General features: G+C 38.6%; 1 protein-coding gene across 1 annotated transcript in view; it reads right to left on the bottom strand.

The window, feature by feature from the left end:
* Window positions 1–22170, bottom strand: part of IARS2 (isoleucyl-tRNA synthetase 2, mitochondrial) — a 77016-nt gene that overhangs the window by 32909 nt on the left and 21937 nt on the right. Inside the window, exons 3-10 of the mRNA XM_081254467.1 lie at window positions 7532–7691; window positions 5516–5664; window positions 5384–5433; window positions 5194–5303; window positions 5021–5111; window positions 4515–4630; window positions 1521–1690; window positions 695–785 (exon numbers count right to left, since the gene is read on the bottom strand). Coding sequence (XP_081110593.1) covers window positions 695–785; window positions 1521–1690; window positions 4515–4630; window positions 5021–5111; window positions 5194–5303; window positions 5384–5433; window positions 5516–5664; window positions 7532–7691 — 937 coding nt within the window. The remainder of the gene's footprint in view (window positions 1–694; window positions 786–1520; window positions 1691–4514; window positions 4631–5020; window positions 5112–5193; window positions 5304–5383; window positions 5434–5515; window positions 5665–7531; window positions 7692–22170) is intronic.

Genomic DNA, 22170 nt, shown 5'->3' with positions numbered 1-22170 from the left:
GGAGCCACCAGAAGCTAGGAAGAGGCAAACATGAATTTTTCCATAGAGCTTTCAGAGGGAGCAGAGCCTGGCCAACACCTTGATTTCAGACTTCTTGCCTCCAGAACTGTGAGAGAATAAGTTTCTGTTGTTCTAAGCCACCAAATTTATGGTAATTTGTGACAGGAGCCCTAGAAAATTAATATACCAGATCTAATTAGCCTTAGTCTTTGTGTGGGCAAAGAAAGGTTTTCATAGTACCTGGTCCTTGGATCCATATTTATAGAAAGGCAGAAAGACAACTCAAGACTGGAGGACCCCTAAAATTGTTCATACATCAACTATCCTATATCAGTGATATAAGGGTTACAAACAGAGTGCGAGTGTCTGATTCACAGTCAGCATCTAGTCCCAAGGTTGATTTCATCCTTCCACAAAACTAACACTGCTGATGACTATCTTTATTGTCCTAAAATAACATCACTCCCTGTTGACTGCCTTGATTTGCTTAAACAAGTAGAGCAACTTCAAAGCAAAAGATGAAAAAGTGCCAAACTCCATTTTAAACCACGTGGCAAAATAAAATATAAATAAAATATAATTTTAGCTTTTTGTTTCTGTTGAAAGCACAAAATGAGAGAACTGTCAGCAAAGGTTACTTCTGGCTGCTTTTCAGAAAATACATATTTATGATACCAACATAAACAGTACTCACCCGCATCTGTTCCCTCTTCAAGAACAGCTTTGTTTTGCAGTTCAGGACCTGCAGCATCTGTGAAAACTCCATCTTCATTCACTAAACAATCCTACAAAGAGTCATTTTGAACAATTATAATAAAGTATCAAGACATTTCATCTTATGACAATGTGTAGCAAAGCAGTATACTATACAAAACATCTCATTATAGTCTAGCCTTTCACTACACTGAAAATTTGGGTACTTCTTATTCAGTCAATGAGAATTTGTGAATTTACACATTTAAATCACCAAAGGCAAAATGTATTATTAAAACATACACCTAAAGTTTAATTACAAAAGTAACAAAATATACTAAAAACCTCTGTTAATTTACAGATCTATGGCAGTGTACATACATTGTGACGACTTTGAGACCTGCCTTTAGCTAAATGGAAAAACTTGCTAAGTAACTGACGAGTGTAAAATAAATTTAGAGAAGACTGTTTAACCTGAAAAAAATTTAAAAACGGATCTTTTCAACTATTTAGTAAAACCCACTTGCCATTTTTCAGGGATTGAAAGTAATTTGTCTATGTGACTTAATACCTGGAAAAAAAAATGCCCCCATTTACTATGCATTCTTCAATTCTAACTCTGTGACAATTTTGTGCTAATTCTGGGAAATCATTCTCAATTAGTATGAGTTAATGAGGCTTTGGAGGCTTATTGCACAGAAGCATTTCACAACTTAACTATGATGACAAAAGTTATTGTTTATTATCAAAAGTAAAGATGTTAGTTAGGGTTTATTGCTTTAATTCTAAAAAAGCAATAATTTAAAAGGAAAAAAGAGGAGCAGTACCATGGACAAGTTGTGTTGAGAAGCTACACTGTAATCTTCCATACCATGAGCTGGGGCTGTGTGAACCAACCCTGTTCCTTTTGTCATGGTCACATGATAGGCAGGTAAAAGAGGAGACACCCTCTCAGAAATGAAAGGATGAGCACAAGTACCATTTTCCAAGTCAACACCTGTGGGGAAAGAAAGCCACAATTAAGAATTATTTTATATAGCAATTCTTCTACCTCTTTAAGATTAGCAATAGACATCAGGTGAAAAGAGCAGAATCTGGGATAAGACTGGGCTCAAATTCTGGCTTTCCCTTTTACTTGTTCTGTGACCTTCAGGAATCTATAAAGTGTGAACAATTATGGTTCCTACCTCAGAGGTCTGGGGTGAACATAAACTGGGTTAATGCATGTTAAGCATTTTGGGTACTTATCACAATACTTGCCACATTGTAAATGCTTTAAAATATCAGCAATTATTATAACAAATAATCAAATGAATTTCTCTAATTTATGTGCAGTTATGTACGTTTTAGAATAGAGGACAAAAAATTCTAGATCAACAGTCAATGACTAGTAAGTTCTAATACTATCTCTGCGGGAACTCGTAGCTTCTCATAATGTTACCCTAAAAAGGTAAGAGATGATAAATAATACCCACAGTTACTGGGCACCCACATGTACTAGACTCAACATAAATTCTTACCTCATCTCCATAATACTACAAAGCAGCTAACATTATCCCCAATTTACAAATCAGAAAACAAGAAAATATAGGCCAGGAATGAGAAGTATATTCCTCTGAAACATGGTGGCTAAAAATGGCAATCAATTAATTTTTCACTAATAATAATTTGAAACAATAATGCAGTCTAGAAAAATGACCTTTAAATTTAACCTTAATACTTTCAAAAACCCTTTGAGAATGCCACTCAACTTCTGTAACAACATCTAACATGTCAAGGAAGTCTATTAATACCTTTTGCACGTAAAAAAGAGGTGGGCTGTGGTTAATAATACTGTGCTGTATATTTGAAAGTTACTAAGGGATTAGATCTTAAAAGTTCTCATCACAACAAAAAAAATTTGCAACTATGTGTGATGATGGATGTTAACTAGACTTATTATGGTGATCTTTTCACAATATATACAAATATGAATCATTATTTTGAATGCCTGAAACTAATATAATGTTATATATCAATTACATATCAATTTTTTTTAAAAAAGAAGTGAGAGAGCGGTATGGAGTAAAGAATTTACTGGAGCCTCTAAGTTACCTAATGCACCAACAAGGTCCAAATGGTATTAAATATTAAACATTCTGGAGCTTCTTTCATGCCTTTGACATTAAAAACCTTTTGATTTTTGTTAAGTTTGTTTAAACCTCTAACTGGCTTATATCTAAACCAGTGCATTTTGAGGCCTTCCTTACTTTGCTAGGCAATCTTTCCATTTTTCAGTATCTATTCTTGTGATTTTTTTTTCTTTTGTAAGAAACTCAGATATATCATCCCTAAGGATCAAAGGCAATTTTAAACTTCCCTAGATTTCCATAGGTATATATATATTTTTAACATCTTTATTGGAGTATAATTGCTTTACAATGGTGTGTTAGTTTCTGCTTTATAACAAAGTGAATCAGTTATACATATACATATGTTCCCATATCTCTTCCCTCTTGCGTCTCCCTCCCTCCCACCCTTCCTATCCCACCCCTCTAGGTGGTCACAAAGCTCCGAGCTGATCTCCCTGTGCTATTCGGCTGCTGCCCACTAGCTATCTATTTTACGTTTGGTAGTGTATATATGTCCATGCGACTCTCTCACTTTGTCACAGCTTACCCTTTCCCCTCCCCATATCCTCAAGTCCATTCTCTAGTAGGTCTGTGCCTTTATTCCCGTCTTGCCCCTAGGTTCTTCATGATCTTTTTTTTTTTTTCTTAGATTCCATATATATGTGTTAGCATATGGTATTTGTTTTTCTCTTTCTGACTTGCTTCGTTCTGTATGACAGACTCTAGGTCCATCCACCTCACTACAAATGACTCAATTTCGTTTCTTTTTATGGCTGAGTAATATTCCATTGTATATATGTGCCACGTCTTCTTTATCCATTCATCTGTTGATGGACACTTAGGTTGCTTCCATGTCCTGGCTATTGTAAATAGAGCTGCAATGAACATTTTGGTACATGACTCTTTTTGAATTATGGTTTTCTCAGGGTATATGCCCAGTAGTGGGATTCCTGGGTCGTATAGTAGTTCTATTTTTAGTTTTTTAAGGAACCTCCATACTGTTCTCCATAGTGGCTGTATCAATTTACATTCCCACCAACAGTGCAAGGGGGTTCCCTTTTCTCCACACCCTCTCCAACATTTATTGTTTGTAGATATTTTTGATGATGGCCATTCTGACTGGTGTGAGATGATATCTCACTGTAGTTTTGATTTGCATTTCTCTAATGATTAATGATGCTGAGCATTCTTTCATCCATAGTTATATTTCAAAATCAGCCACTACTTCAGAAGTCCCAAATTATAGCTTACTAAGGATCCTTTTGATAGAAATGTTATCTTGGGAATAACTTTCAGAATTTATTCAATTTCCTTATTAAAATCATATACCCCAAAATAAATATATTTATTTCCTTCCTTGCTCCTTTGATCAAATCAGATAAAAATAATTTTCAGTAATTTAATTTTGAATAAAATTTTAGAGGGAAATTTGTACATTGTATGTTGTACAAAGGGCATCTAATTTTCCACTGGATGTTTGCCAAAAATGTTTTTTTAATCTATTGTGCCTTTGTCGATGTTCACATTTTCTATACTCTTATCATGTTCAATGCATATTCTCCTTCAGTTTAATCAATGTAAAATATATTCTAGAAAGGTAGAGGCTGTATCTGTTTTGATTCACAATGAGCAATCTTCAGCAAGGTACTGAACTCAGATCAACCCAATATTTTGATGACTTTGATGGTCAGAACACCTGTAAATCCTTACCTGAAAATGTTGAAATAACCTCAAATGTTGTTTCCAAAGTAGAAGCAACAGATGTTACTTTATCTGCAGCTAAAACGTAGAAGTCTCCAGATTTGGAACACTTCACAACAGCATACCTAAAATAAAATTTTAGGAGTAAATTACTAATAATGAAAAAAGAAAAACCACAGATAACATTTTAAATGTTTTACATCATTTTAGAAAAACTAACTTTAAGATCAAAAAAGTACAATTTTCAAGGGACTTCATTCCTTACATTTCTGTTTTCTTTTCCAAAAAAGGTAGAAATAAGGTCTTAAGTAGAATCCTCTAAAGCTTAATAAAATCTATATGAACTAAAGCTTATAATCTTTAATCTATATGTACTAAAGCTTAACAAAATCTATATGAACTAAGTTATAATTCACTAATTTTAAAAGGATAATAAGGATTAAATAAGATCAAAATAATGCTAAAAATGGAATGGATCCTATTTGTGGATAAAACAACAATTGCAATATACCTACTTTGATTCTGGCATATAACAAACAGCCTGATTGGCTGGAATTGTCCAAGGCTGGGTGGTCCAGACTAAGAAACTAACAGGAGATGAACCATCTGTGAAAATAAAATTTCAAATATGCTAGTAAATCAAATGTTATAATTCCATAACTTTAATAAAGCAACAGATACATCTTACCTATAAGAGATGCCAACTTAGGAGAAGGTTTCAAGAGAGGAAATTTTACATACACTGAGCAACTGACATGCTCTGGATTATATTCAAGTTCTGCTTCAGCCAATGCAGTCCTAAGGTTTAAAAATATTAAACATAAATATTTGGAACCCTCACAAAATTCTCCCCTTTAATACCAAAAAGACATAAATACCTTGATGAGGGAGACCAAAACACAGGTTTATAAGATCGATAAATCAAGCCCTATTAAAGACAAAAAAAAATGAAAGCTGGAATTCTGTAACACATATTTTAACATACTCAAAGAAAAAAAAACTTTTATTACCTTATCATACATTTCGTAGAAAATTCTCAACTGTCTGGCTTCATATCTTCCATCAAATGTATAGTAGCAATTATTCCAATCTGCCATTATTCCCCAACGAATAAATGCCGATTTCTGTTTCTCAATTGCTGCTTTGGCGAATGATCTAGCTAAAAACAACAAAGAAACAAAAAGCTTTTGAAAACAAATTAATTCAAATTCTTAAACATGGTTTGGCATGTATCTCTCTAAATGCAGGTATTGTACACAATTTAGACTATAAAAATTTTTAATAGGAAAATTATCTGAAAGTTAAAGTGTTCAGAAGATACCTACAACAAATTCTAAAATTAACTAAAATTTCAGAAGTTAAAATTTTGTTACCATCTCCTCTATTATTGAGAGATCATAAAATGGCCTTACTTTTAGAAAAAATAAACTGGAAAAGTCATTCTTCATATTTCTTACTTTAAGAAAAGGTCAGAGAATAATTCTTATTTCATTATATATACACATACACAAAATTAATCAGTGCAACCAATAATACTCTTTCATAAGGAAGTATGAAATCTTCACAATCATATCCAATTATAAAATAGTTTAGGGACTTCCCTGGTGGCACAGTGGTTAAGAATCCCCCTGCCAAAGCAGGGGACACAGGTTCGAGCCCTGTTCCAGGAAGATCCCACATGCCATGCAGCAACAAAGCCTGTGTGCCACAACTACTGAGCCTGTGCTCTAGAGCCCGCAAGACACAACTACTGAGCCCGAGAGCCACAACTAGTGAAGCCCATGTGCCTAGAGCCCATGCCCTGCAACAAGAGAAGCTGCCACAATAAGAAGCCCATGCACCACAACGAAGAGTAGCACCCCTCACCGCAACTAGAGAAAGCCCACACACAGCAGCAAAGACGCAAAGCAGCCAAAAATAAATAAATAAATAAATAAACACTGAGGAGCCCTTTAAAAAAAAAAAAAAAAACAGTTTAATATATAAGAACAGAAGGGGGACTGCCCTGGTGGCGTAATGGTTAAGAATCCGTCTGCCAATGCAGGGGACACGGGTTCGATCCCTGGTCCAGGAAGACCCCACATGCCGCAGAGCACCTAAGCCCGTGCGCCACAACCACTGAGCCTGCACTCTAGAGCCCATGAGCCACAACTACTGACCCCTGTGTCACAACTACTGAAGCCTGTGCACCTAGAACCCGTGCTCCACAACAAGAGAAGCCACCACAATGAGAAACCCACGCACAACAACGAAGAGAAGGCCTGGCTCGCCGCAACTAGAGAAAGCCCGTGTGTAGCAACGAAGACCCAACGCAGCCAAAAAATTAATTAATTAAAAAAAAAAAGAGGGCTTCCCTGGTGGTGCAGTGGTTGAGAGTCCGCCTGCCGATGCAGGGGACACGGGTTCGTGCCCCGGTCTGGGAAGATCCCACATGCCGCGGAGCGGCTGGGCCCGTGAGCCATGGCTGCTGAGCCTGCGCGTCCGGAGCCTGTGCTTCGCAACGGGAGAGGCCACAACAATGAGAGGCCCACATACCGCAAAAACAAAAAACAAAAAACAAAAAAAAAAAAAAAAAAAAAAAAAAAAAAAGAAAAAGGATAGAAGAGTCCTCCCTGACACATTCTCTGGAAGGAAAGGATCAAAAAAAGAGATCTTTTAAAAATTTTTTTAATTTAAAATTTACTTTTGGTTTAGCATCTAAAATAGGTCATGTCCTAGCCAAGAAAGTAAATAAAAACATTGACCAAAATCATAATTTCAACAAAATGTGAAGACTAAAGAACTGAAAAATGTACTTGGATATGTTCACAAATCTTTCCTTCATTTCTGAACATAAGTTCTCATAAAAGTCAATTACACAAAATCTTAATTTTCTTTGACACAAAGTGGTTTCCAACAGATCTCATTATAAGCGAAAAACAATAGCAAAACCCAGAAAACAACAGGTGTCTTTGATAAAGCCCTGACTTTTCCAAGGAAGCTGTGTTTACAAATACCATTTTAAAACAGAAATAGAGGTTATTTACCTTTCTCTCTAATTTCCATAGCTGAAAAATTCTGAGCTTTTCCACCAAGTTCTGATAATACTTTTGTTTCAATGGGTAACCCATGACAATCCCAGCCTGGCACAAAATGTATTTTGGAACCTCTCATCATATGGTATCGGTTGGCTATATCTTTCAAAATCTGCAAAGATAAAACGATAATCATCATTCACACATAAAGCATGTGGCCGACAATTTATATTCTCTTCTTAATATCATTTTAAAACACTAAGAAAACTTAATTTTAATAAGATTTATATAGAATTACCTATTAAATCTACCAACTCCCTCAAGTTCTACATAAACACAAGAGTAACAAATACCTGATTTTTAAAATGCCAATAACTCCCCCAGAAGGAAGTTGAATTATAAAAGATTCTGAAGTGAAAAACATTACATACACATTTACTAATTTGTTTGTAAAGTTGGAGTATACAAATATGCAAACCATACTACCTTTTTAAGAAATAATTTGAGGGTTTCCCTGGTGGCGCAGTGGTTAAGAATCCGCCTACCGATGCAGGGGATATGGGTTCGAGCCCTGGTCTGGGAAGATCCCACATGCCGCAGAGCAACTAAGCCTGTGTGCCACAACTACTGAAGCCCGCGCACCTAGAGCCCGTGCTCTACAACAAGAGAAGCCACCGCAATGAGAAGCCCGCACACCGCAATGCAGAGTAGCCCCCACTCGCCACAACTAGAGAAAGCCCACGTGCAGCAACAAAGACCCAATGCAGCCATAAATAAATAATTATTTTAAAAAAGAAATAATTTGAACTTTCTAAATATCAGAGTACAAATTACAAATTTGCTTTACTCTTATGAAAAAAATTATTAATGTGAAGAATCCAATATTATGTATATTTAGTTAATAAATATTATACAATCAATGAAGGATTTATAATGCACTCAGAGTACGAAATATCATGGTTAACTTTCTTTTTTTTTTTTGGCCGCACCTCACGCAGCATGTGGAACTTCCCTGATCAGGGATCAAACCTGAACCCCCTGCAGTGGAAGCACATAATCTTAACCACTGGACCACCAGGGAAGTCCATGGTTAACTTTGTTATTACTAAAACCCTAAGTAAAACAATAGACCTCTTCACTTAGTATAGTTCTAGAACTGTTTCTCAGCTCATTTTAGATAGCAGGGGGCAGCAGAGTCTTTTACAAAATATATTACCACTAAAAAATGGGGGCTCAGGGACTTCCCTGATGGTCCAGTGGTTAGGACTTCACCATCCATTGCAGGGCATGCAGGTTTGATCCCTGGTCTGGGAGCTAAGATCCCACATGCCTCGTGGCCAAAAAACCGAAACATAAAACAGAAGCAATATTGTAACAAATTCAATAAAGACTTTAAAATTGGTCCACATCAAAAGAAAAAAATCTTAAAAAAATAAAAATAAAAAATGGGGGCTCAAAGACAAAAAGGACAGATTTGGCTCCAAGCTTAACTCCTTCCTCCCAAAACTGAATAGTGCAGTAGTCCAGAAAAGTATTTCTTCGTTTCCATGTCTCTCTCTCAAAAGCAGAAAAGATAATACAGTCTTCCCACCTACCCCTTCTTCCACGTAAAAGCCTTTCAAACTTCTTACCAAAGGGCAGGGGGGCCTTGTGATCTGGGTGGTAGTCATACTGTATAAACATTCATCTACTGATATATACTTAAGATCTGTATACTTTATGTTAAGAATATTACTTAAATCAATCAATATAAATAACATCCTTCCCACTTATCCCTATTCAAAGTTATTTTATGTATTTAATTTTCTGTCTCTTCGTGAGAAAATATAAACTCTCTGAAACCAGAGATTCCATCTGTCTTCTTCATCCATAAACTCCAAGCATTTAGAATGGTATCTGGAACTATTGTAAAGTACTTATTGAATAAAGGAATGCATGCATATATGTTCTAGACTGTGATGTCTTATACAGTAGTCACTAGCCACTAGCAGCTAATGAGCATCAAAATTGGCTAGTCTAAATTGAGATGTACTGTAAACATAAAATATATACCAGATTTCTAATACTTAATACCCCGAAAAAGAATGTGAAATATTTCCAACAAAATTTACAATGGCTATATGTTAAAATGATGGCTCAGATATGTTGAGTTAAACATAATATTAAGATTAATTTCATCTATTTCTTTTGAAATATTTTTATGTGGCTACTAAAAAAATTTAACTTACCTATGTGGCTCACATTTGTAGCTTGCAACATTTCTACTTTACAGTGCTGCTATCCATCATGTTAACAGAAAGGCATCATTTAAGCTACTTTTAATTACTTAACTAAAATTTTAATTTAATCATGAGCTAATAATTAACAATGTCCCTAATAAGGAAAAACAGAAGCCTTTATTAGAAGCCTCTAGTAAAAGAAACAGCAGGGATGCAACAGGAATATTTTCCTAATTGCTCAGGATCAAACATTACCCTCCTCCTCTCCAAATAAGTTCCTCCATACCTTTAAGAGCCATTTGTCTCTTTTGGTCACGACAGTCCTCTCTGCCCTCATTTCTCCTTTTGTTTTTCATTTTCTTATCACAATACTCATGTACTCCTTTGTTTAACAGACAAATATTTGAATGCCTGCCATGTGCCAAACACTGTCCTAGGAACCTAGAGTATGGCAGTAAACAGGAGAAACAAGGTCCTTCTTCAGATGGAGGAAGATGGAAGATAAACATACTCACTCACTATGAAGTTAAAAGCATGGCAAAGGGTTTGAAAGAGGCATGTGGGTGGTGGTGGTCGCACTATTTTACAGGGACATCAGTAAAACTGAAGAGATGACATCTGAAGAGATATGAAGGAAATGAGGAAGGGAGCCATCTGAACATCTGGGATGTATCCTAAGCAGAGAAAAACAAGCAAAACTATACATGGCACTGTCTGAGGAAGGACAAGAACTGTTCCTCCTCTAGTTCCAAAGTGCCCATGGTCTTGGACAGAGCCTCCAACCAGGCACAGAAGAGACAGTTGTGTGGGGTGCCTCAGTTTTTCAGAGAATTACTCCTCAATCCTTAAGCCACGTGGAGCCTACCGCCCTCCATTCCAGCTCTAAGGGTGAACACATGATCCACTGCAGCTGTCAACATATTTTATCCCCAAGTCCAAATTGATTACTTCGGGGATAGACTTGTGACCCAAAACAGGCCAAGTAGATTCAATTACAGGACTTGTGTAAGAACTGTTAGAAAAGAAAGGATGGAAGCATGTAAGCCTGAAAATGTTGGGAAATGAGGGGCGGGGGTAAGGGTAAGGGTACAGACATCAAAAGGGGGAAAGGCTGCCTAAGAGTGAAAGAGAGAAACCAACCCCTAATATTGTCTGAGTCCCTGGGTGCAGCCATGCAAGGAGCTAAAACTACCATTAAAACGGTCAATAAATTCCCTTTTTTGATTAATCCAGATAGAGCTGGCTTTTCTATTCCTAGGAACCAAAAGGATCTGGAACAGTAGAGTTTTGCTTTGGACTTTTATTATAACATACACTCTCATTGAGTGTATTAAAAACAAGAGACGAGGCTATCTTTCTCAAATTTATTTAAAGTGTCTTCACTTAACATATGCAGCAGAAAGTTCCAGAAGAAGAATGGAAAAGTCAGCCTTAAATAATTTAAAATAGAAGAAATGACTTAACAGCAACAACTTTAAAGCAAAGATAATACCTATTAAAGCTTCTGTGTGGTAAATAACAATATATTAGACTAAAGATTAGTCCAGACACCTGTTTTGTCTTATTGATCTGAACCACAACCAGGTAATACTGCAGGATATTCCTATCGGATAGAGCAATTCAGTCCTCAGTCTTCCTCTGAATTTTCTTGACTATTTAAACTCATTTACTTTCCAGATTTACTTTTTAGCCATTAAGAACATCTAAAAATTTTTTCTGTGACACCCTTCCTTTGCCAGAGAGGTATCAGTGAAAACTAGCTAAAACAGAAAGTTTTAAATAAGATGCCAAATCTCACAATACAGAAAATGCCAAGGTTTCAACAAAAATTCACTCATACCCAAAACCAGGAAGATCTGAAACTGAATAAAAGAAGACAGTCACTAGATAACCAAGACTGAGAGGAGAGAAATATTAGAATAACCTGAAAATGACTTTAAAGCAACCATGATAAAAATGCTTAAATGACCAACTGTGAACACACTTGAAAAATATGAAAAAAGAGAAAGCCTCAGCAAAGAGTCAGTAGATATCCAAGAAAAAGTAAATGGAAAATGTTTTTTCTTATATTTGATAGCTCAATTTTATCAAGCTATCAAATGCAAATTTTAAAAGAGAAAAGTGCAATAAGTGAAATAAAAAGTTCTGCAGATGGGCCCAACTACAGAATGGAGAGGAAAAAGGGAAGAACCACTAACCTTGAAGTCAGAACAATAAACAACCCAATCTAAAAAGAAGAGAGAAAAAGGACAGAAAAAAAAAATATCACAGAGCTGTGGGACTATAATAAAGATCTAACTCTGGTGCCACTGCTGCCCTGAAAGGAGACTTTTTCAGAGCTAATAAAAGTACACAAAGGGCTTCCCTGGTGGCGCAGTGGTTGAGAGTCCGCCTGCTGATGCAGGGCACACGGGTTCGTGCCCCAGTCCGGGAAGATCCCACATGCGGCGGAGTGGCTGGGCCCGTGAGCCACGGCCACTGAGCCTGCGTGTCCGGAGCCTGTGCCCCGCAACGGGAGAGGCCACAACAGTGAGAGGCCCAAGTACCGCAAAAAAAAAAAAAAAAAAAAAAAAGTACACAAAAAAATAATGGCTGAAAACTCCCCAAACTGCCATGAGACATAAACCTATAAATTCAAGAAGCTTAACAAAATCCAGAGGAAAAATCCAAAGAAATCCATGTCAAGACACATAATCATTAAACTTTTGAAAATAAAAATGTCTTGAAAGCAGCTGGAGAAAAATGACACGTTGCTTATTAGGGGAAAAATAATTTAAAAGACAGCAAAGTTTTCATTAAAAAACATGGAGGCCAGAAAGAAGTGGAACAATATTTTTCAAGTGCTAAGAAAAAACTATCAATCCAGAATTCTATATACACTGAAAGTATACTTCAAGAATGGAAAGAAATCAAGACACTATCAGATGAAGGAAAACTAAAAGGATATGTGACCAGCAGACCCACCCTAAGGAATGGCTAAAGAAAACTGTCTAAACAGAAAAAAAACAATAAAGCAGAGATGAAGGAAGAAAAAGTATGGTAAACAAAAATATGGGTAAATATAATAAACGTTCCATTTCCTCAAGTCATCTAAATTATGTTTCACAATTGAAAAGATAACTGAAACACTGTCTTATATATGGACCAAAATACATGCAGAGGAAATATGTAAACCAAGCTAAAAGCAAGGGAAGGAAAAAAGATATAAAGGGACAACATGCTTCTAAATAATCCATGGATTAAAGAACTCTCAAAGGAAATTTAAAAAATACGATGAGATGAATAAAAATGGAAATTCAACATGATAAAATTTGTGGGACACAAGCTATAGGAGTGATGACACAAATTTATAGCAATAAAATACATACATTAGAAAAGAATAAAAGTCTGATCAATAATATAAAGTCTTATCTCAAGAACTAGAAAAACAAATGAGCCCAATGCAAGCAGAAGCAAGGAAACAACAACAAAAAAAAAACCCAGAAATTGATGAAATTAAGAACAGAAAAATAAAAGAAAAATCAGTGCAACAGAATTTGACTTCAGGCATGACAGTGTAAAAAAAAAGCTACACGGATGGGACTGCCAGGAAAACTGGTGAAAATAATTTAAAACCCTGATCATTTAAAGCTTCTGGAGGGACTTCCCTGGTGGCGCAGTGGTTAAGAATCCCCCTGCCAATGCAGGGGACACAGGTTCAAGCCCTGGTCCGCGAAGATCGCTCATGTCACGGAGCAACTAAGCCCGTGCACCACAATTACTGAGCCTGTGCTCTACAGCCGGTGAGCCACAACTACCGAGCCCGCGTGCCACAACTACTGAAGCCCACGCACCTGCAGCCCGTGCTCTGCAACAAGAAAAGCCACAGCAACGAGAAGCCCGTGCACCCCAACGAAGAGTAGCCCCCACTCGCTGTAACCAAGACCCAACCAAGCCATAAATAAGTAAATAAATAAATGTACATTTAAAAATAAATAAAGCTTCTGGAAATGGTCCTAAGGGCATATAGCAAAGGAAACGAGAAAAATGCCATGAAAGTTTGGCAAGAAAAATGAGAACCAAGACCACTCCCTCCCTCCAGCCTGCCAGATCCGTGAGGCCGACTCCACCCCAGACCGTGCAGCCAAGGACACAGGGCTCCATGGGGAGAGCAGGGGATCGGCATTTATGATCCTGTTCCACCTACCTGTTGCTACAGCTACAAGGTCGAGATTCTCTACTTCTAAGACCCCACTCATGGAACAGAAACTTTAACGTGTGTGAGAGTCTGCTGGGAATACTGGAGCTCTAATCACCCTTGTTTGGGCTCATGAAATGGTGGTTCCACACCAGGAAAGGCAGTTCAAGAAGATCTCAGGCTACTGACCCTCCCCATGGGTGCTCAGCTCCAAAAGTCGGGGTGTCTCTCACACAAAAGTGTAGTTTCCCCCACTCCCAGTTCCAGAGCCCTACCTGGCAGGTTCTGCCTGGGGGAAGGAGAAGCGGGCAGTAAAACAAATAGCTCTTACTCTCCTCCCAGCAACAGAGCAAGGAGACGTTCAGGCCTAAGAGGGCTCTGAACAAGAGTAGAGCCTGTGGGGAAAGGTAATTGGGAAAAGGTTCACAGATTCAAGATGACAGAGCTAAACTCTAGGCCAGCTCATTTGCAGGAGAGAAGACGGCTGGGAGGAGTCCTCCTGGGATCAGAACAAGAATCAAAGACTGACCTCAGGAACCAATACTTCAAAGGACCCCAAATTTGATTGAATTAGTCTACAAAACAGTTTATGCCCAAGGGCACTGCTGAAAACAACAAGCCAAGAGCTGGAAAATTTCAGAACAAAATAGATGGGTGTTGGCAGGGAAAGAAGATGGGAGCCCTGCCCAAAGCACTATCCTCTCAGGGTGACTGAGCATACCCAAAGCTGCTCCACCCTGGGAAACAACATCAGAGGCTTAACACTAGAGAAAAACAAGACGAGGTGGGATCAGACCTCATGAAAATAATCCTGCCAGTCACCAAATATATAAACAAGCAAATTACAATGAAAAGCCAGGGCAGGAAGCAGGCGGTGGCAGAAAGACCAATATACAGACTTATATTACTAGAATGCCTGATTTCCAAGAACAAAAAAAATTACAAGACATACAAAGAAATACAAAAGTATGGCATATAAACTGAAAAAAAAGCAGGCAACATCAACTACCTATGAGAGCAACCAAATGTCAGGTTAACAGAAAAAGAATTCAAGACTGCCATGATGAACATGTGTAAAGGGGAATTCCCTGGCAGTTCAGTGGTTAGGACTTGGTACTTTCACTGCTGTGGGCCTGGCTTCCATCCCTGGTTGGGGAACTAAGATCCCACAGGCCACATGGCGTGGCCAAAACAAAAAAAAATGCATAAAGTACTTAAAAGGAAACCAGGATTAAAGAGATAAAGGGAGAGATGATAATGATAATAATGTCATATCAACAGAAAATACCAATAAAGAGACAGAAATTGTTATCTTTGTTAAAAAGACCAAAAGGGGAATTCCGGAGTTGAAAATAATAGCTGAAACAAAAAATTCCCTAGAGGGGCTCAACAGTATATATGAACTGGCAGAAGAAATAACTAGTGAATGTGAATATAGAGCAATAGAGATTACATAAAACAAAGAAAAAACAGAAAAAAGAACAGAAAAAGATGATCAGAGACTCACAGAAATGTGGAACATGCATATTCAGTATACGAACATAATGGAAGGAATGGGAGTTTCAGAGGAAAGGAAAGGAGCTTAAAAATATACAAAATAAAAGGGGACCTTCAAGATGGCGGAGGAGTAAGACATGGAGATCACCTTCTTCCCCACAGATACATCAGAAATACATCTACATGTGGAACAATGCCTACAGAACACCTACTGAACGCTGGCAGAAGACCCCAGACCTCCCAAAAGGCAAGAAATTCCCCTTGTACCTGGGTAGGGAAAAAGAAAAAAGAATAAACAGAGACAAAAGATAGGGACGGGACCTGCACCAGTGGGAGGGAGCCGTGAAGGAGGAAAGGTTTCCACACACTAGGAGCCCCTTCGTGGGCGGAGACTGCGGGTGGCGGAGGGGGGAAGCTTCGGAGCCGCAGAGGAGAGCGCAGCCACAGAGGTGCGGAGGGCAAAGCGGAGAGATTCCCGCACAGAGGAGCGGGGCCGACCGGCATTCACCAGCCCGAGAGGCTTGTCTGCTCACCTGCCAGGGTGGGCGGGGGCTGGGAGCTGAGGCTCGGGCTGCGGTCGGAGCACAGGGAGAGGACTGGGGCTGGCGGCATGAACACAGCCTGAAGGGGCTAGTGCGCCACGGCTAGCCAGGAGGGAGTCCAGGAAAAGTCTGGAGCTGCCGAAGAGGCAAGAGACTTTTTCTTGCCTCTTTGTTTCCTGGTGAGCAAGGAGAGGGGATTGAGAGCGCTGCTTAAAGGAGCTCCAGAGACGGGCGCGAGCCGCGGCTATCAGCGCGGACCCCAGAGACGGGCGTGGGACGCTAACACTGCTGCTCCAGCCACCAAGAAGCCTGTGTACGAGCACAGGTCACTATCCACACCTCCCCTCCCGGGAGCCTGTGCAGCCCACCACTGCCAGGGTCCCATGATCCAGGGACAACTTCCCCAGGAGAACGCACTCAGGCTGGTGCAGCGTCACGCCGGCCTCTGCCGCCGCAGGCTCGCCCCGCACTTCGTGCTGCTCCCTCCCCACCGGCCTGAGTGAGCCAGAGCCCCCGAAGCGGCTGCTCCTTTAACTCCGTCCTATCTGAGCGAAGAACAGACGCCCTCAGGAGACCTACATGCAGAGGCGGGGCCAATCCGAAGCTGAACCTCAGGAGCTGTGCAAACAAAGAAGAGAAAGGGAAATCTCTCCCAGCAGCCTCAGGAGCAGCGGATTAAAGCTCCACAGTCAACTTGATGTACCCTGCATCTGTGGAATACATGAATAGACAACGAATCATCCCAAAATTGAGGCGGTGGACTTTGGGAGCAACTGTAGACTAGGGGTTTGCTTTCTGCATCTAATTTGTTTCTGGTTTTATGTTTATCTTAGTTTAATATTTAGAGATTATTAACATTGGTAGATTTGTTTACTGATTTGGTTGCTCTCTTCCTTTTTACACATATATATAAATGTATATGTATATGTGTATATATATATATATATATATATATAAATACACACATTTTTTTTTCTTTTCCCTTTTTCTGAGTGTGTATATGTATGCTTCTTTGTGTGATTCGCTGTATAGCTCTGCTTTTACCATCTGTCCCAGGGTTCTATCTCTCTGTCTTTTTTTGTTTTTTTTTTTAGTATAGTTTTTAGCACTTCGTATCATTCCTGGATTGGTTTTTTGGTTTGGTTGCTCTCTTCTTTCTTACTTTCTTTTTGTTTTTCTTTTTTTTACTTTCCTATTTTTAAATTTTTAACAGTAATTTTTTTACCTTTTATTTTAATAACTTTTCTTTCTTTTCTTTCTCTCTCTCCCTCCATCCCCCCTTCCCCCTCCCTCCCCCTCCCTCCCCTCTGTCTCTGTCTCTCTCTCTCTTTTTCTCCCTTTTCTTCTGAGCCATGTGGCTGACAAGGTCTTGGTGCTCCAGCCGGATGTCAGGCCTGAGCCTCTGAGGTGGCAGAGCTGAGTTCAGGACATTGGTCCACCACAGATCTCCAAACCCCACGTAATATCAAACAGCAAAAGCTCTCCCAGAAATTTCCAGCTCCACTCAATGACCAGCAAACTATAGTGCTGGACACCCTATGCCAAGCAACTAGCAAGACAAAAACACAACCCCACCCATTAGCAGAGAGACTGACTAAAATCATAATAAGGTGACAGACACCCGAAAACACACCACCAGAAGCGGTCCTGCCGACCAGAAAGACAAGATCCAGCCTCATCCACCAGAACACAGGCACCAGTCCCCTCCACCAGGAAGCCTACACAACCCACTGAGTATAACAAAAAAACAAGAGTTATATATATGCTGTCTACAAGAGAGCCACTTCAAACCTAGGGACACATACAGACTGAAAGTGAGGGGATGGAAAAAGATATTCCATGCAAATGGAAATCAAAAGAAAGCTGGAGTAGCAATTCTCAAATCAGACAAAACAAACTTTAAAATAAAGACTATAACAAGAGACAAAAAAGGACACTACATAATGATCGAGGGATCAATCCAACAAGAAGATATAATAATTGTAAATGTTTATTCACCTAACACAGGAGCACCTCAGTACATAATGCAAATGCTAACAGCCATAAAAGGGGAAATTGACAGTAACACAACAATAGTAGAGAACTTTAACACCCCACTTTCACCAAGGGACAGACCAACCGAAATGAAATAAACACAAGCTTTAAATGATACATTAAACAAGATGGACTTAATTGGTATTTAAAAGACATTCCATCCAAAAACAACAGAATACACTTTCTTCTCAAGTGCTCATGTAACATTCTCCAGGATAGATCATATTTTCGGTCACAAATCAAGCCTTGGTAAATTTAAGAAAATTGAAATCATATCAAGTATCTTTTCCAACCACAATGCTATGAGACTAGATATCAATTACAGGAAAAAGTATGTAAAAAACAACAAACACATGGAGGTTAAACAATACACTACTAAATAACCAAGAGATCACTGAAGAAATCAAAGAGAAAAATCAAAAAATACCCAGAAACAAATGACGGTGAAAACATGATGACCCAAAACCTATGGGATGCAGCAAAAGCAGTTTTAAGAGGGAAGTTTATAGCAATACAATCCTACCTCAAGAAACAAGAAAAATCTCAAATAAACCACCTAACCTTACACCTAAAGCAAGTAGAGAAAGAAGAACAACAACAACAAAAAAAAACCCAAAGTTAGCAGAAGGAAAGAAACCATAAAATTCAGATCAGAAATAAATTATAAAAGAAATGAAGGAAACAATAGCAAATATAAATAAAACTAAAAGCTGATTCTTTGAGAAGATAAACATAACTGATAAACCATTAGCCAGACTCATCAAGAAAAAAAGAGAGAAGGCCCAAATTAACAGAATTATAAATGAAAAAAGAGCAGTAACAACTGACACTGCAGACATCCAAAGGATCATGAGAGATTACTACTAGCAACTATATGCCAATAAAATGGACAACCTGGAAGAAATGGACAAATTCTCACAAAAGCACAACCCTCCAAGACTGAACCAGGAAAAACAGAATATATAAACAGATCAATCACAAGCACTGAAAATGGAACTGTGATGAAAAATCTTCCAACAAACAAAAGCCCAGGACCAGGTGGCTTCACAGGTGAATTCTATCAAACATTTAGAGAAGAGCTAATACCTATCCTTCTCAAACTCTTCCAAATTATAGCAGAGGGAGGAACACTCCCAAACTCATTCTATGAGGCCACCATCACCCTGATACCAAAACCAAAGATGTCAAAAAAAAGAAAACCACAGGCCAATATCACTGATGAACATAGATGCAAAAATCCTCAACAAAATACTAGCAAACAGAATCCAAAAACACATTAAAAGGATCATACACCATGATCAAGTGGGGCTTCTCCCAGGAATGCAAGGATTCTTCAATATACACAAATCAATCAATGGGATAGACCATATTAACAAATTGAAGGAGAAAAACCATATGATCATCTCAAGAGATGCAGAAAAAGCTTTCGAGAAACTTCAACACCCATTTATTATAAAAACACTCCGGAAAGTAGGCATAGGGGGAACTTACCTCAACATAATAAAGGTCATATATGACAAACCCACAGCCAACATCATCCTCAATGGTGAAAAAAATGAAACCATTTCCTCTAAGCTCAGGAACAAGACAAGGTTGCCCACTCTCACCACTCTTATTCAACATCGTGTTGGAAGTTTTAGCAGCAGCAATTACAGAAGAAAAAGAAATAAATGGAATTCAAATCGGAAAAGAATAAGTAAAGCTGCCATTGTGTGCAGATGACATGATACTATACACAGAGAATCCTAAAGATGCTACCAGAAAACTACCAGAGCTAATCAATGAATTTGGTAAAGTAGCAGGATACAAAATTAATGCAGAGAAATCTCTTGCATTCCTATACACTAATGATAAAAAATCTGAAAGAGAAATTAAGGAAACACTCCCATTTACCACTGCAACAAAAAGAATCAAATACCTAGGAATAAACCTACCTAAGGAGACAAAAGCCTGTTTCTGTATGCAGAAAACTATAAGACACTGATGAGAGAAATTAAAGATGATATAAACAGATGGAGAGATATACCATGTCCTTGAATTGGAAGAATGAAGACTGTGAAAATGACTCTACTACCCAAAGCAATCTACACATTCAATGCAATCCCTATCAAACTACCAATGGCATTTTTCACAGAACTAGAACAAAATATTTCACAATATGTATGGAAACACAGAAGACTCCAAACAGGCATAGCAATGTTAAGAAAGGAAAACGGAGCTGGAGGAATCAGGCTCCCTGAATTCAGACTATACTACAAAGCTACAGTAATCAAGACAGTATGGTACTGGCACAAAGACAGAAAAATAGATCAATGGAACAGAAGAGAAAGCCCAGAGATAAACCCATGCACATATGGTCACCTTACCATTGATACAGGAGGCAAGAGTATACAATAGAGAAAAGACAGCCTCTTCAATAAGTGGTGCTGGGAAAAGTGGACAGCTACAAGTAAAAGAATGAAATTAGAACACTCCCTAACACCATACAGAAAAAAAAACTCAAAATGCATTAGAGACCTAAATGTAAGGCCAGACACTATAAAACTCCTAGAGGAAAACATAGGCAGAACACTCTATGACATAAATCACAGCAAGATCCTTTTTGAGCCACCTCCTAGAGAAATGGAAATAAAAACAAAAATAAACAAATGGGACCTAATGAAAGATAAAAGCTTTTGCGCAGCAAAAGAAACCATAAAAAAGACAAAAAGACAATCCTCAGAATGGGAGAAAATATTTGCAAAAGAAGCAACTGACAAAGGATTAATCTCTAAAATATGCAAGCAGCTCACGCAGCTCAATATCAGTATCAAAAAAACAAACAACCCGGGCTTCCCTGGTGGCGCAGTGGTTGAGAGTCCGCCTGCCAATGCAAGGGACGTGGGTTCGTGCCCCGGTCCAGGAAGATCCCACATGCCGCAGAGCGGCTGGGCCCGTGAGCCATGGCCGCTGAGCCTGTGCGTCCGGAGCCTGTGTTCCACAACGGGAGAGGCCACAATAGTGAGAGGCCCGTGTACCACAAAAAAAAAATTGGAAAAAAAAAAAAAAAAAAAAACCCAGTGCAGAAATGGGTGAAGACCTGAGCAGACATTTCTCCAAAGAAGATATACAGATTGCCAACACACACATGAAATGATGCTCAACGTCACTATTTATTAGAGAAATGCAAATCAAAAGTACAGTGAGGTATCACCTCACACCAGTCAGAATGGCCATCATCAAAAAAACTACAAACAATAAATGCTGGAGAGGGTGTGGAGAAATGGGAACCCTCTTGCACTGTTGGTGGGAATTTAAATTGATACAGCCACTATGGAGAACAGTATGGAGGTTCCTTAGAAAACTAAAAATAGAACTACCATATGACCCAGCAATCTCACTACTGGGCATATACCCTGAGCAAACCATAATTCAAAAAGAGTCATGTACCACAATGTTCATTGCAGCACTACTTACAATAGCCAGGATATGGACGCAACCTAAGTGTCCATCGACAGATGAATGGAAAAAGAAGACGTGGCACATATATACAATGGAATACTACTCAGCCATAAAAAGAAACGAAACTGAGTTATTTGTAGTGAGGTGGATGGACCTAGAGTCTGTCATACAGAGTGAAGTAAGTCAGAAAGAGAAAAATAAATACCGTATGCTAACACATATATATGGAATCTAAAGAAAAAAAATGGTTCTAAGAACCTAGGGGCAGGACAGGAATAAAGACACAGACGTAGAGAATGGACTTGAGGACACGGGGAGGGGGAAGGGTAAGCTGGAATGAAGTGAGAGAGTGGCATGGACTTATATACACTACCAAATGTAAAATAGATAGCCAGTGGGAAGCAGCCGCGTAGCACAGGGAGATCAGCTCGGTGCCTTGTGACCACCTAGAGGGGTGTGATAGGGAGGGTGGGAGGGAGACACAAGAGGGAGGAGATATGGGGATATATGTATATGTATAACTGATTCACTTTGTTATAAAGCAGAAACTAACACACCATTGTAAAGCAATTATACTCCAATTAAGATGTTAAAAAAAATTTTAATATATACAAAAAAAATAATTGACAATTTCTGAAATTTACTGAAAAACACTAACCTACTCAACCAGAAAGCCAAATGAACTCCAAGAAGAATAAATACAGATGAATCCAAAGAAAGATACATTACAGTAAAAACGCT

This window comes from Mesoplodon bidens (assembly GCF_964165515.1).
Source record: "Mesoplodon bidens genome assembly, chromosome: 2".
NCBI classification, from domain to species: domain Eukaryota; kingdom Metazoa; phylum Chordata; class Mammalia; order Artiodactyla; family Ziphiidae; genus Mesoplodon; species Mesoplodon bidens.
Note: the sequence above shows the minus strand (reverse complement) of the source record. Positions and strands in the feature narration are given on the sequence as shown.